This window comes from Phodopus roborovskii, unplaced genomic scaffold (genome assembly GCF_943737965.1).
Source record: "Phodopus roborovskii unplaced genomic scaffold, PHOROB, whole genome shotgun sequence".
Classification (NCBI taxonomy): domain Eukaryota; kingdom Metazoa; phylum Chordata; class Mammalia; order Rodentia; family Cricetidae; genus Phodopus; species Phodopus roborovskii.
In genome coordinates, this window is record NW_026126448.1 from 17,648,877 (window position 1) to 17,665,113 (window position 16,237).

The 16,237-nt window shown below is 48.2% G+C and overlaps 2 protein-coding genes across 2 annotated transcripts; one reads left to right on the forward strand and one right to left on the reverse strand.

Moving 5' to 3' along the window:
* Window positions 1–852: 852 nt before the first annotated feature.
* Window positions 853–10,768, reverse strand: Eif3i (eukaryotic translation initiation factor 3 subunit I). The gene is made up of 11 exons (XM_051188904.1): window positions 10,612–10,768; window positions 10,426–10,518; window positions 8,440–8,527; window positions 7,046–7,111; window positions 5,087–5,236; window positions 4,880–5,007; window positions 2,719–2,829; window positions 2,509–2,598; window positions 1,994–2,067; window positions 1,129–1,221; window positions 853–1,010 (listed from the first exon to the last, which is right to left on the reverse strand). Exons 1-11 carry the CDS (start codon window positions 10,612–10,614, stop codon window positions 929–931), a joined length of 978 nt encoding a protein of 325 aa, XP_051044861.1. The 5' UTR covers window positions 10,615–10,768; the 3' UTR covers window positions 853–928.
* Tmem234 (transmembrane protein 234) lies at window positions 10,661–15,970 on the forward strand. Its single transcript, XM_051188912.1, has 5 exons — window positions 10,661–10,749; window positions 10,995–11,146; window positions 11,880–11,946; window positions 14,710–14,802; window positions 15,040–15,970. Exons 1-5 carry the CDS (start codon window positions 10,734–10,736, stop codon window positions 15,132–15,134), a joined length of 423 nt encoding a protein of 140 aa, XP_051044869.1. The 5' UTR covers window positions 10,661–10,733; the 3' UTR covers window positions 15,135–15,970.
* Window positions 15,971–16,237: the final 267 nt, after the last annotated feature.

The following is a 16,237-nucleotide window of genomic DNA, read 5'->3' on the forward strand; positions in this document are numbered from 1 at the left end:
GCTTGAACTACATAATGACTTTCAAGACAGCTTGATGTACATAGAGACCCTGTCTCAAAACAAACACCCAAAGAAATACATTTAGGTGTTGTGGAGAGTCCAGTGTTTGAGTAATTCCTGCTCTTGTACAACTTGGCTTTGGTTTCTAGCACCCTTACAGTAACCCACGACTGTCTAACTCCAGTTCCAGAGGATCTGATACTCTCTTCTGGCCTTCATGGGCACAGACAAAAACACGACACATATATTTATAGTGTGTCGTGTGTGTGTAGGCACAGGTGTCACGACACTTGAGAGTCAGCACACAGCCACAGCGTTCAGGCGTGGATTCTCTTCCATGTAGGTCCCCGGGATTAAACTCAGGCCACCAGCAGTTCTGAATTGCCCAATGTGGGTGCTGGAACTGAGAGCCACCTACTCTGTATCCTCAACCCCTTAGTCATGTGGCTTTCTGAGGACCCAGAACCTGAGCCTATGGGGAGGAATCCCAAATTGTCCACCTGGAGACTTCTCTCCCTGCTGGGCTTCCATACCTTCTGTTTCCTCAGGCCCTTCTCAGTGCTGCTCCAGCTGGCCCTGCCTACCTGAGCCATCCAATTAACAGAAAGGAAGTGGGAAAGTTCTCAGACTACAGTAGGTGCCTGAGGCCAGTCTTAGGCAGGGGCTTTTTTGGATGTGGTGGAGTGGTTCTAAAGCCTCTTGGATGATAGTGCCAACTACACAGGCTAGCCCAGAGCACTGCAGAGTCTGGGTACAGAGACAAAGCCTGAAGAACAAAGTATTCCTGTTACTTTCAGCCTGCTGAGGGTCAGTGAACCAGACAGACTGTGTAAAATGACTGACCAGAAACTATTTTTACCAAACTAATTTATTTCTAGAGAGTCTAAAACCCTCTTGAGCAGCCTCCACGGTGGATGGGGACCCAGCTTCAGGCCTCAAACTCAAACTCAAAGTACTGCGGGTCGAAGTAATGGATGCGGACGTAGCCATCTTCACCACCGCTGCTGTAGCTGGAAAGAGATGGGCAGGTATAGTCAGACACTGCTGAGAGGGGAGGTCTGGGCAGCCAGACATAGCAAATGGACAAAGACCCAGCCACTGAGAGCGCTCTCTTCAATGGGGCCATACCTCTTGCCATCAGGATGAAAGGCAACACTGTTGATAGGTCCAAAATGGCCCTTGACTCTTCCAAACTCCTCTTCAAAAGCCAGATGGAAGAACCTGCAGGATGGTAGGAGAGGAGTTGGTTATTTAGTCTCCATCTCCTTTTAAAACACACTTGAGCCGGGCAATGGTGGCCCGTGCCTTTAGTCTCAGTACTCGGGAGGCAGAGGAAGGCGAATCTCCGTGAGTTTGAGGTCAGCCTGGTCTACAGAGCTAGTTCCAGGACAGTCTCCAATGCCCACAGAAGACTTTTGAGGATAGTAGTCTATGTAATAAAATTAATAAAACAGAGAAATTAGGATACAGGAAAGAAATAAAATGAAGTTATAAGAAGACTGCCTACATGTCTGCTTCAATATACAGCAAACATCAACCACTTACATGTGCTGGGCAGTGCATAAAGCTTACTAAATAGTAATTCATTTACTTAATCTGCACACATTTCTGAGATGAATACACTACCCCTGCCCATTAGTCAAACATCCCAAGCAAGAGAAAAACACAAGATCACCTAGGCCCTCAGAGTTCATGATCTCTGTTGTGTAGGCAGGGGTAAGCTAGGAGTTGGCTGAGGCCAACGATGACCTTGACCTCATTCATGGCCCTCCACCTCCAGAGTGACAGGAACTGTGTTACAGGCTTGGGGCCACTGCCCACTGGTAGTGCCAGGGAACAACCTGGGGTGCTAGGAGGCACTTTAGCCAGCTATATGCCCGCTGAGTCACCTGTCCTCACCCGCTGTATTAGACATTTGTCACACTCCCTATGATTCTCAAAGGTGTCTGTCCTCTATGTGGTTTCTATGTGGAAGAGCTTGCTTTCCCTTTACCTGGCTTCAAACTTGCCAATCCTGGTGGAGGTTGTGGTTACATCCATGGCTTCCTGGCCACCTCCCAGCACCACCTAAATAAAGATAAGAAAACTTAGCTAGGCGGTGGTGGCGGACACTGTTAATCCTAGTACTTGGGAGGCATATGCAGGCATCTTCTCTGAGTTCGAGGACAGCATGGTCGGTCTACTGATCGAGTTCCAAGACAGCCAGGGCTACAGACACCCTGTCTGGAAAAACGAAAAAAGAAAGAAGAGAGAGAGAAAAGAAAAAAGAAAAGGAAAGTTCAGGTGCAGCCAGGACTTATTTACAGGCTTCTGTCCTCTGCTAACATCTCACACCCAGGAAAGGGATGAGCAGCCATGTCAGGTTCCTCCGGCTCACTTCCCTAAGCTACCCAATCAATCAGCATAAGAGTCCCTTCTCTGTCTGACTGTATTCCCCAACATTTACAGCCTTAGTACTGATCACACACTCAGACTCCAATGCAGAAAGCCTGAGTGGGGTCTTCTTACATGGTCATAGTTGGGAGAGAGGGCAGCCGAGTTGACGGGACGTTCTGTTCGGAAAGTCTTCTGATGTTCAAGACTCGTAGAGTCAAAGAGCTGGAGAGAGAAGGGGCAGGGAGAATCTGGGCTGAGCACCTTTTTGGGCAGGTCTCACTGGTTGAATGTGCAGCAGGAGGACAAGTAAAGCTCCACCACACTAACTCTTCCCAGGCTCACCTTAGCTGTGTTGTCCTTGGATGCAGTGACAAACATGGTCATGTCTCTAGACAGCTGGATGTCATTGATCTGCCGGGAGTGTTCTTTAACGTTCACCAGCACCTCCCCAGACTGCAGGAGGAGGAAGAGTTAGACTGATGAGATGGAGTCCCAAGCCACTATTCCCCAGAAACCTGAGACACGCTAGACTTTTCATTTTACCTTTCCTTACCTCAACCTTATTTTTGGGACCCCACAGCCTTATTTTTGGGACTGACTGACCGACCCCAAATCCCCCAAGTGCTCTATCACTGAACAGTGTTGATGCATGACTTTAACCTCAGCATTCAGGAGGCAGAGGATCTCTGTGAGTTCAAGGCCACGTTGGTCTATAGATCGAGTTCCAGTACAGTCAAGGCTACACAGAGAAACCCTGTCTCAAAAGACAAAAAAATATCTGCATGGAGATGTGCCTGATGACATGTGTCAGTGCCCACAGGTCAGGGGACATAGAATCCCCCTAGAACTTGAGCCACGGGCAATTGTGAACTGCCTGAAGTAGTGCTAGGAACTTAGCAAGAGCAGCAAACATTCTTAACCAATGAGCCATCTCTCTCCACTAAATTGTCTAAGGTTAGCCCTAAACTCACTCTGTAGCTCAGGGGGACACATGGAAGTCCCCCACCCCCCTTTTTGAGACAGTGTTTCACCATTGCCTGGCTGGCCTGGAACTGGCTATGTAGACCTCAAATTCAGATTTCAGATCCACCAACCATTGCCTCCCAAGTACTGGGATTAAAGGTGCATGCCATCTCAGCCTACCTCAAGCTTTGAACCTTTGATCCTGCTGTTTCACTGGTCCCATCTATCACCAGCTGGGTTACAGATCTAGACCACCACATCTACCTGTAAACACATTATTTTTCACTTCCTTTTTATTATTTACCCCGCCCACTTTTTCTGGTTTTTCAAGACAGGGTTTCTCTATATAACAGCTTTGGTTGTCCTGGAACTTGCTTTGTAGACCAGGCTGGCCTTAAATTCACTGTGATCTGCCTGCCTCTGCCTCCTGAGTGCTAGGATTTGAAGCATGAGCTACCACCAGCTGGCTCACAACTCCAACTCTGGTTATTCAGGGAGCACCCTACTTTGGCTCCTCACATAACTGGAACTACACCTAACCCTAAGTATGGTATAACTGTCTAGAACGCCACATTCTTATGCACACCAACTAGTTCAGCTCTATTCCCCAAGGTGTTGCTGCAGAAGACTTCTAAATGGCAAATACAATAAATAACCCCACTGCCTAGAGAAGAATCAAATCCTCACCTTCTGACATTCAAAGACTCTCTAGTGCCAGTCAACTTCCCAGGGGACTACAGCCATGGGCGTTTGCTGTCCCTCCACTCCCTACTACAGGGGACTGAACTCAGGGCCTTACACATGCTAGGCAGTGCCCTTCCACTGGACTACAATCTTAGGTCTTTGTTCATTATTCCTTTCACCTATGGAAAACTATCCTTCCTGCTAGAAGCTCTTTTTTTTTTTTTTTTTTTAAAAATATAAGATTTATTCACTTTTATTCTATATGTCATGAGTATTTTGTGTGTGTGTGTGTGTGTGTGTGTGTGTGTATGTGTGTGTGTGTGCCATGTCTGTGCCCAGTACTCAAGGAGCCAGAGGACAGCTGGGAGCTGCCATATAGGTGCTGGAACTTAGGGCTTCTGTGAAAGTGGTCAGTGCTGTTAATACTTATTTTTCATGACTCCATGTACACGCCACCTCCACCGTGACAAGAGTTCACTATGGATTTAGCTGAAATCTATTGTGGTGTGAGTACAGTATGATTCATGCACTAGCTGTTTTTATGTTTTTTTGTTTTTGTTTTTTTCAAGACAGTAGCTTTGGAGCCTGTCCTGGAACTCGCTCTGTAGACCAGCTGGCCTTGAACTCAAGAGACCCCCCCACCTGCCTCTGTTTCTGTAGTGCTGGGACTAAAGGTGTGTGCCACCACTTCCCAGAACACTGGCTGTTTTTAAGCTGCTGTCTGAATCTCATTGTTTTCCTAGGAACCTCATCCAGAGCCTAGCACTCTCTAGTGACAGGAAATACTTGTGACCACTGTAGTATATCCTGAACACTTCCCACATCTAATGTCATCTGGTAACACTTGGCCCCTTACCTTGGCGCTGTACTGGTTGAGCTCTCCACTCTCATGGCCTGCGATGATGCACTCCCCGAGGGGCCCCCAAACGGCACTGGTGATCTTTGAGTCATTGCAGGGGATCTTCATGTAAGGTTCATTGCTGTCTGTGCACAGCAGTAGAGGTCAGGCCCTGGGATCTGAAGCCACACCCTCCACCTCAGCAGCCCTGGTCCTAACCCTCACCGATCTGGTTTGGATCTCGTAGATCGAAGAAGCTCACGAAACACTGGTATCCCATCTGCTTGTCCGTGGAGAACATGATGATGTTGCCCCCGAAGTCAAAGCCACAGGTACGAACAGCAGAGTTGGTTTTCAGTAGGGCCAGCTGCTTCCCTGGGGAGAGACAGGGTCTAGGTCACTCCTAATGTCTCACAGCGTTCCTGCCGCGAGGGACGGCAGGCCAGAGCCCCCTCCCCACTGCTGCTCCCTAGCTGTCTTTGTAGTCCCATTGCACAGTACCTCACCACAAATCCTGAGATCAATCCACGGTGGGTTTCCAGCTATGGCTCCCACTCAGACTGTTTCTCCCGCGTGTCCCAGCACAGAAGCAGACGTACAGTAATCACCCAGTAGCCAGAATAATATAATGGCCTCCCCTTTGCTGTAGCTCATGGACCTTGTCAAACCCACCAGTCCACTATTCTTCCCTGCTCATCAAACTCCTCAGTGTGGCTGCCCTGGAACTAGTTCTGCAGACCAGGCTGGCCTTGAACTCAGAGATGCACATGCCTCTGCCTCCCGAGTGCTGGGATTAAGGGTGTGCACCACCAAATCATGGCTCAGTGTGGTAAGAACTTAAAACCTAGACTGGAGAGGTGGCTCGGTGACTCTGAGCACTCACTGGGTATCAAGTTCAACTCCCAGCACCCAGAGTGGCTCACAGCTCTCTCGTCACAGCAGATCTGATGCCCTCCTCTGGCCTCCATGGGCATTGCACACGCATGGCACACAAGATATATATGAAGGCAGACACCCATACATGTAGAATTAAAACAACAAACTGGAGAGATGGTACAAGCAGTTGGGAGTGATGGCTGCTCCTCTACAGGTCCTGAATTCAATTCTCAGCATCCACATGGCAGTAAACAACTGTCTATAACTATAGTCCTATGCAACCCAACACCCTCTTTCGGTGTGCAGATATACATGCAGACAAAACACTCAAATATGTAAATTACATAAATCTTAAAATGAACATATAACTTAACCCTAATTGGTATTTTAAAATTTAAGACAGCTTTCCATGATTTAACCTTGGCTGGACTAGAGTTTCATACATTTTGTCTGTTTTTCCAGTTTCTTGCTGTAGTCCTAGAACTTGATTGGTAGACCGTGCTGGTCTCAAACTCACAGAGATCTGCCTGCCTCTCCCTCCTGAATGCTGGGATTAAAGGCGTGAGCCACTGCCCCAACCTGGCAGTTTTGTGTTTTAATTATTTCGTTGCCTGACAATTTCATATATGTATATAATATACTCACATTACTCTACCTCCTGTCCCTATCACCACCACCATCAGTCCGTTTCCCAGGTTTGTGACTTTCAGTTTTGTTTTGTGACTCAGTTTAAGTGGGGCCACATGTGTGACCACTGGAGCCTGTTGGGGCCACAAGTGAAGGGAGTTGACTTCCCCGCTCCCTGAATGTGAAATTAAGTTCTCTTCCACATTCAAGGCTTTTATGGCTTTAGCTTCTAGTTTCATCCACCCTATCCCAAGCTAGCCACAAACTTTCCATTCTCCTGCCTCCGCCTCCCAGTGCTAGGATAAGGTATGTACCATCACACACACAGCTCATCCTAGCCTTTTACCTGGACACTCCTTGCTTTCATTCCTGCTCGTGTTAAAGTGACAAAACACTTTGTTGCCCATGAAAGTCCCAGATCCCACCTTCCAAGGTTACCCATTCGGCACTCAGGAGCTCCACTGTTCTCTCTGGCCTTCCTGGAACATAGTTTATTATCTCCCCCTTCCTGATTTATTTCTTTTTTTTCCACTTGAATGGCTTATTATCTTAACGTGAAGCTTCTTTCCCCAGGTGATTTCCTGGCTATTTTATTTGTGGTTTCTTAATCTGTAAACTGGAAACCATCTCTCTCTAGTTCTCCAGAACACATTTGCTTAAAAGTGGATGGCCCAGGCTTACCTGTTTCACAATCCCAGAGACGACAGCTGTTGTCAGCTGAGCCAGTAAGGACATGCTTGGTGTCCCCTGAAGAAGGTGTTAAGAAATATGACTCTGGCTCAAGAAATGGCACAGTGGTTAAGAGCACTGGCTGTTCACCTAGAGGTCCCAGGTCAGAGTCCCAACCCCCATATGGTGGCTCACAATTCCACTTCCAGGGAATCAATGACCTCTTCTGGCCTCTGGGGGCACCAGACACGCGCGCGCGCACACACACACATAGTCAAATTATTTTTAGATACAGAATAAAATAAAAATGATTAGTGTTGGAGAGACAGATCAGTGGGTAAAGTGCTAGCTGTGCAACCAAGAGGACCTCAGATTGAATGCCTAGCATGCCCAGGGCGTGCCTGCGGGCCCAGTGCTGGGAGGTAGAGACAGGAAGTTCAGTGACTTGATGGCCAAGTCTGGCTACTCAGTTGAGCTCCAGATTCAGTGGTGAAAGGTTGTCTGGTTTTTGTCTCAAAAAAGATTGGTGGTGGTAGTATGTGTATGTGACTTTAATCCCTGCGTTCAGGAGGCAGAAGCAGTCAGATCTGTGAGTTCAAGGCCAGCCTAGTTTACAAAGCAAGTTCCAGGACAGTCAGGGTGATACAGGGAGATCCTGGGGGGGAGGGGGGTAGACACGACACGGGGGACGAGACTTAGAAAAATAGCATTGCTACTCTTCTCCAGGACCCAGTTTAGAGCCCCACCACCTACATGGTGGCTATTAGCTATTATTAAGCTGGCACTGCACAGATGGCACAGACACACATACAGGAAGAACACTCATATAAATAAAACTAAAGCTTTTCAAAAGAAAGAATGAGCCGGGCGTTGGTGGTGCACACCTTTAATCCCAGCAATCGAGAGGTAGAGATAGGTGATCTCTGTGAGTTCCAGGCCAGTCTGGTCTACAGAGCGAGTTCCAGGACAGGCTCCAAAGCTACAGGAGAACCCTACCTCAAAATAAATAAATAAATAAATAAATGTTTAAAAAAATTAAAAAAAGGTAGAAAAGTCATTGAAGAAAGACACTTGATGCTGACATCTAGCCTCCATAAGAACATGACCTGCATACACAGATCCATTACATACATACACACACACACACACACACACAAAATGACTAAGTCCACCCAAGCCCATGTTCTCTTGGAAGCCATCTAAAGTGTCTTGCAAAGAGCCTTCCTCAATCTCTTACCTCAGAATGTTCCCACCTTCAATCCAGAACTTAAAACTTGTCCTGTTTCCCCAACCAATGAATTACCTGAGAGTGGGGAGCCTTTCTCCTCAGAGCACCATAGCGTGTCAAACTCCCAGCCTCACAGTCAGCATCTCCAAGGCTGGCCAACCCACAGGAAAAAGGATACAGTCAGCATCCACACACCACACAGCTCCAGTATGGCCCATGTAGGTGCCCAGCCTCTCCCCATTCACGGAGTACCAAACATTGACGATCTGGAAGAGTAAAATGACTGGATGGGTCACACCCCAGAAAAAGCAATAGCTAATGTGACCCTACAAACCCTCTGTAGACTCTAGCCAAGCCGCATCTGCCTTCTACTCATTTATTAGATGAGAGCTGATAAAAGATGCTACCCAGTTTTCCTCTCTTCCTAAAGGTAAGCAATATTGACACTAGGCCTGCAATAGCATCCTTACTATCTACTTCTGTCTGGAATCAGCATCTCTCTGAACAATCAATGGCCAAAATGAGCTCCAGTCTTTTAAAAAACCACCTTGGTGTACTGTCCAGGCGGGACAGACGGCAGGAAGGATGTATGGGCTCTGGTGCTCCTTTGTCACGCTCACTGTGACTTCAGATTCAGGACTTCTGCCCTCCGAACTTTTAACTTTGGTTTTTGTTTTTCTTTTCTAGCTGTCCTGGAACTCGCTCTGTAGACCAGGCTGTCCTCAAACTCAGAGATCCGCCTGCCTCTGCCTCCCAAGTGCTAGGATTAAAGGACTGTGCTACCACTACTCAGCTAAGTTTGTCATCTTTTTGTTTTGTTTTGTTTCGAGACAGGGTTTCACTGTAGCTTTGGAGACTGTTCAGGAACTAGCTCTGTAGACCAGGCTGGCCTCAAACTCAGAGATCCGCCTGCCTCTGCCTCCTGAGTGCTGGAACTAAGGCGTGCGCCACCAACACTTGGCTAGTTTGTCATCTTTAAAAGGACTAGAGAGCTGGATCAGAGGTTGAAGAGCACTGGCTGCTTGTCTAGATGACCTGGGTTTGATTCCCAACACCCAGATGACAGTTCACAACCATCTGTAACTCCAGTACGAGGGGATCTGATACCCTCTTCTGGCCTTCTCAGGCAGGACGTATGCACGATGCAGATATACAATATAGGGAAAACACCCATACACATAAAAAAACATTCATTACATATAAAAATACATATTTTAAAGGGTAAGGACAAGTTGTGTGTGGTAGCACATGCCTATATTCCCAGGCCTGGGTGGCTGACATAGGAGGATGGCCAGCTCATAAAAATACCCCATTCTTGGCAACAGCTTTCTTTAAAGGGCAGCTGTGAAGCTCCAATAAAAGGTCTAAGAAACATAAAATGTAAGTGACTAACATACACCAGGTACAGTGAAAAACTGTTCACAAGAATGACCTCATTTTGTTGAGGGAGGTACTTAAAGTTCCATTTATATTAAAAGGAAAAATTGTAAATAAGAAAGGCTAAATGTCATGTTCAATGTCTCACTGCTAGTAGGTGCAGGAAGTTAGGACTCACATTAAACTCTGACTTTAAACTACCCAATGTTAACCATCAGTTAACTGTCTCTATGTGCAAATGCCTCCAAAGGCAGCACCCAAAGAGACTGCACTGAGAATCAACATGGGACTGAACAGACAAGACTAGGAACTGCCTCACTAAGTTCCACGTTTTTTTCCTCCTTATTGGTGCTAGGGATCCAACCCTGGGCTAGTCGCTTGTTAACCACTCTAGTCTGAACTACAACCCCAAACCCCCCATGACACAGCTCACTACCCATGGACCAACTTTATCCTCCAGACGCTAGAGGTTGTCTGTTCTGGTTCTTCCCATCCCCGAGTCATTAGAGCTGCTCCTGTCCCAGTCCCCAATCCCCAGCCCCCTACCCACAGTCTTATTTTTCTTATCCCTGGGCACTCTTTCCTATCAACCATCAATTTATCTTAGGTCTCTCAGGCTGAATGAGTTCGCTGCCCTACCCCACCCGGTAAGGGTCGTTTCCTCTGCTTTTCAGAGGAATTCCCCTCAGGCGGCAAAGCTCGTTCACCCACCGGCTGGAGGATGCAAACTCGCCCCTCCGGGTGCCCCGCCCTCCCGCCCCCGGCCCTGGGTCGCGCGGCAGCTCACAGGGTCTTTGGCCACGGTGAAGAGGAGGTCTCCTTCGCGGTTGTACTTGATCTGCGTGATGGACCGCTCATGGCCCTGCAGCAGAATGGGCTTCTGTGGGGACAGAACGGGAGTGTCAGTGCCGGGAACCCCGTCCCATCCCAACTGGGACCCCCAAGACCGGAGCACCACATGCCTGGAACTCACCATCCCGGCGGTGACGCGAGCAGAGAGGCAATGTGAGTGGGACCGGAAGAGGACTCGGGGCAACTTCCGGATACTGGGACTCCGCCCTCTGGCTCCCGGAAGTAGAAGGTCCTAGCGTTGCTATGGCGGCGTCTCTGGGTGGGTAGCGGGCCCCGCCCCTTCACGAGCACTGACTTTGGCTGGGGTCTCCTATCTCACTCCATCGGCACCCCTGATCCCCGGGCCTGCTAAGCCCTGGACGAAGTCACTTCCGCCACCTTCGGTGCGGGCTTCCAGGCCTAGCTCATCGCAGCGCGGAGAACGCGGGAGGGAGATGGAGACTGTCAGCAGGACCGGAGGAGGCCGGGGAGGGCCTGGGTGACTCTCTGCTCCTTTGCTTTCAGGGCAGGTCCTTGCTCTGGTGCTGGTGGCTGCTCTGTGGGGTGTCACGCAGCCACTGTTGAAGCGGGCCTCCGCCGGCCTGCAGCAAGTGCATGAACAGACGTGGGTCCGGCAGCTGTGGCAGGAGATGAAGACTCTCTTCTTGAATATTGAGGTGCGTCTGTAGACTGCTGCTCCCTCGGAGGAGCCGCTGAGCCGGAATCCCAGTCTACTACCTACTCACTAGAAGCTCCTGGAGGAGTCATTTATTCTCTGTGAGCCTCGGTATTATCATTGGTAAAATGGAAACTATATGATAACCTAAGTGTAGGGCAGATGTAATAATTCAGGGAGCTGACGGTGCTGACACACGCTTTTAACTCCAACACCCAGGAGGCAAAATTAGGCGATATCTGTGAGTTCATGACCAGCCTTCTACATAGTGATTCCCAGACAGCCAGGTCTACACAGAGATCCTGTCTCGAGAAACAAAACAAGGGGCTGGAGAGATGGCTCAGGGGTTAAGGGCACTGGCTGCTCTTCCAGAGGACAGGGGTTCAATTCCCAGCACCCACAGGGCAGATCACAGCTGTCTGTAACTCCAGTTCTAGGGCATCTGACACCATTCTGACCCTAGAAGGTACTGTCTGCACTTTGTGCACAAACATTTATGCAGACAAAAAAAACCCACTTATACAATAAAGTAAATTCAATACAAGGCTCATAACAGTTAAGTACAGTTAAGAAGTAAGCAATGAAATGGTTTTGTGGCTGGTAGGGTCTCCAGGACATGAGGAACTAACTGTATTAAAGGGTTGCGGTATTGAGAAGGATGAGGACTGTGCTAGAAGGTCAGGTAAGACTGTTGGGTGAGCAGGACATTGCTGACAGATTTCTCCTCTTTCTAGTACCTGATGCCCTTTCTCCTCAACCAAAGTGGCTCCCTTCTCTACTACTTGACCTTGGCATCAACAGGTGGGTCTCTGGCTTGGACCTCCTCTGGGGTGAAGGTCACATTTTGCCAACCTTGTACCTGTCAGGGGAGTAGGATAACTGTTTGTGACCCTCACTGCCCCTGTGAAGTGGTTATGAGTGTGTTATGATTTTGTGGCCAGGCACTAGGGCTGGTCTGACAGTTTCATGCCTCAACAGAAAAGGGAAAGGGAAAGTTCATTTTGCCATCATAAGTACTGATTTGTTTTATTTTGGGGTGGGGGGAGGGTGTGTGTGTGTGTGTGATAATTCTTTTCTTTTTAATAGTTTTATTTTTTATTGCATTTATTCTCTGTGTGTGTGTGTGTGTGTGTGTGTGTGTGTGTGTGTGTGTGTGTTTAGAGAAAGAGGCTTTAACCTTGTAAATTCTCTGATGAACTCAGATCATCAAATTTGATGGCAAGTGCCTTGACCCATTGAGCATCTCCCTGGCCCTTTTTTTTTTTTTTTTTTTCTTCTTTTTCTTTGAGACATAGTCTCACTGTCTGTCTAACTAACTCAGGCTTGTTTCCAAGTCATGATCCTCATTCCTGTGTGTGTGCCGAGTGCTAGGATTTTAGGTGTTCACCAAGCACCCATGTAAGTGAGGCTCTCCGATGCCTCTGAGCCCACTTTGCAACTTGCCTGGCCTAGGGCAAGCCCCTTACTTGATTCCTGGTTTATATAATGGGGCCTCATAGCATTGTGAAGGTTGATTCAACATGTGAGAAGAGTCTAGCACAGTGCCTGACATACAGCAGAGGCTCGATAAGTATAAATCTCCATTCTCCAAATGTTCTTTGACTATTCCTAATACATCAGATTACATATTTATGTAATGACCTTATGAAACAAGCATGCTTATCTTCACAAACTATAGCACTGGGCAATTTACAGCATGCTAATGCAAAGGGATTTGAAGGTGTGTATTAATGGCTATGAGCTGGGCACTCAGGATCTGAGGCAGGAAGATAGTCACAAGTTCATTGACATCCTGGGATACTTTCATTCGGGCCAGCCTTTCTCAAAATACCAACAAGAAGCTCTATGCCACCCCCAAGACTTGTGCTCTTAAACTTCTGCAGAAGTCCGTGCTGTGGTTTTGCCCATCCTAGACTCAAGAGCCCCAAGAGGACGAAAGGGCCTGGTAAGATGGCCTCCAGATCTGATATTTGAGTTTCAATTATCATAAGATTTTATTTAGTGGGCTGGGGATGTAGCTTATTTGGTAGAATGCTTACCCAGCCTGCATAAAGCCCTAGGTTAATCCTTAGCACCAAATAAACACTTCATGGTAGTTAACAACTGTAATTCTAATACTAGGAGGTGGAGGCAGGAGCAGAAATGTAATAACTTTATTAGGAGCAGCCTGGGGTACTTGAGAGCCTGTCCCACAAAAACAGAGAGAGAGAGCTGCACAGGGAAGGCATCCACCACCAAGGCTGGTGACCAGATTTTTGACCACCACATGCATCATACATGCATAAAAGCAAAACACTTATGAACTTGCTCTGTAGACCATGCTGGCCTCGAACTCACAGAGATCTGCCTGCCTCAGCCTCCCTAGTGCTGGGACTAAAGTTGTGTACCACCAATGCCCAGCTGAACATAAAGAAAAGAAAGAAAACAACTAAGCTGATCTCAGATGTCAGAGGTCCAGTGTTCATGCTCCGCTCTGACGAAGCCCTGAAGGAGCAGGAACTGTGGCTTCCAGGCACATGTACCTTCATCTCTTCATGGAAAAGGGAGTTCCTTTTCTCCTGTTTGTTTGAAACGGCTTCCTTGTAACCCTTGCTGGCCTTGGTAGAATTCAGTTTGCAAACCAGGCTGGCTTTGAACTTAAAGCAGTCCTCTTGCCTCTGCCTCCTGTGTGCTAGGAGTACAGCTGTGCACCTCCTGCTTGGCCTTGGTTTGGGTTTGATCTTGTGAGTGTGGCGTATGGAAGAATGCATGCTTGTGTGTGTGGAAGCTAAGGCTGATGTTAAATGTCTTTCTAAATTACCCTCCCCTCTGGTGTTTGAGTCAGGGTCTCTCATGGTTGTCCATCTGCTGGGCAGCTCGCTCCAGGGTCCCACCTATCTCTGCCACCCCTACCTCCCAACACTTAGGTTACAGAACATTCTGCCTGGCCCAACTTCAACACAGGTGCTGGAGTGGTGCAAACTCATGGCGGGGAATTTAGGAATTTACTAACCAGCATCTCCCCATGAACTCCCCCCATACACACCTTTTAATAAAGTCTTGCTATATGGCCCAAGCTGGTCTCAAACTTGAGATCTTCCTGCCTCAGTTTCCTGGTTGCTAGGACTATGGTTTGTTCCCCAATGTCTGCCTCATGATACTCAGTTTTACTTGCTTATTATTTTTGAGACAGTATCTTACTGTATAGCCCCAGCTGTCCTAAAATTCCTGAGTAGACCAGGCTAGCCTTGAACATGCAGAGATCTGCCTCCAGAGTGATGTTTATTGTTGTTGTTTTTTCTTTTTATTTGTTTGGTTTGTATTTCTGAGGCAGGGTTTCTCTGTCCTCGAACTCAGAGATCCTCCTGCCTCTGCCTCCCAAGTGCTGGAATTAAAGATGTCACCACCCTGACCCCTAGAGTGATTAGGTGTACTTCCATGTCTGTTTTGTGCTACTTCTGCAAAGTTGATGATGCTTGTGATGATGACGATAAGGAAGAAGAGGAGGAAGAAGAAATTTTGCAAATATTTTGACTCTAGAAAGGCATTCTTTGCATCTAAGGATTTTTCTTGTTGACTTCCTAGATTTGACTTTAGCTGTGCCCGTCTGTAACTCTCTGGCCATCATCTTCACACTGATTGTTGGGAAGGTCCTTGGAGAAGATGTTGGTGGAAAACGTAAGTCAAGCTGCTACATGCCAGGGGAAGCTGCTTGGGCCTTGACCTATGTGAGCATTTCCCCAGGCCGCCCTCCGTGGGTGGGAGAGGCTCCCTTATCTTGCCCGTTACTCTGCAGCAGCTCCCCACTGCAGCAGCTTCCCCTGGGCAATCTGGGTGAGAATCAGGAGCTGGAATCCTCAGTCTTCTTCCTTGGCCCTGCTCACCCCCAGCCCCTTGGTGTTTTCTCTACTTTAGAAGCAGTGGCTGGCCTGGTGCTCACCATCATAGGGATCGCACTTTGCATCACAAGCTCAGTGACCAAGACCCAGGACCAGCTGTCATCCTCCTGAGTGGGCCAACCCGACCTTCAGTTAGGCTGTGCTCAGCCGACCCGGCACTGAGGTGAAGGCAGACTGATACACCAGCTTGCCTGTCTGAGCTTGCCATCTCATCTCCTCCATCATATCTACCTCAGGATCACAATAAGAATAGCATGGTTGCCGGGCAGGCAGATCTCTGAGTTTGAGGCCAGCCCGGTCTACAGAGTGAGTTCTAGGACAGTCTCCAAAGCTACAGAAAGAAACCCTGCTCAAAAACCAAAAAAAAATTAATAATAATAATAGCATGGTCCAGAGCTCAAGGACAACCAGGGCTACACAGAGAAACCCTGCTTCATAAAAACCAAAAAAAGAACAGCCCTGGGGAGGTTTTGTAACCTTCGGTGGGTTCAGCTGTTGTTGAGATTTAACATGAGAGCCAGGATTGGTGGTGCACACCTTTAATCCCAGCACTCAGGAGGCAGAGGCAGGGGGATCACTGAGTTGCAGGCCAGCCTGGGCTACACAGAGAAACCTTGCATTCTTGCATTAGAGAGAGAGATTGATTTCGTACTGGAGACTACACCCAGGGCCAGCAAGCCAGGCTCTAGACATGGGACTGGGACGGGATGACTGTGTCTCTGAACAAGGTTTGTGTCTGGAGGCCTCCACAGTCCCATTACAATGCCTTGGCTCAGTCACGGTGGAATTCAGGGAGAATGGTTACATCAGAATGACGGATGGAAGAATGAGCTGGCCCTGGGCAAAATGCTCAACTGCCAGACCCTCAAGTAAGGAGGCAGCTGTGAGCAGAGCAGCGCCTATCTGCAGCACACACCTGGCCAGCAGCAGCTTTCAATAAATCTGCGGCAAACAAAGCTTAGCAAATATTAGTTTATTGTGGCAAACCCCCTCCTAAACCAAGCCTGCAGTGCCTTTCCCTGGCAGGGAATCACATAAGGAAATCGCCTCCTCAGAACTTCCTGGGATTGTGAGGGGGAGGGGCTAAGGAGGCCATACCTACTGTGAGCCCAGTGAGGCATGACTTCTCAGGAACAGGCTGCTGAAAGTTGGGGGCTGAGTAGCTTGGGGAGGCTGTTGTCAGTTTGTGTCTGGAGTTCCCGGCACTTATGATG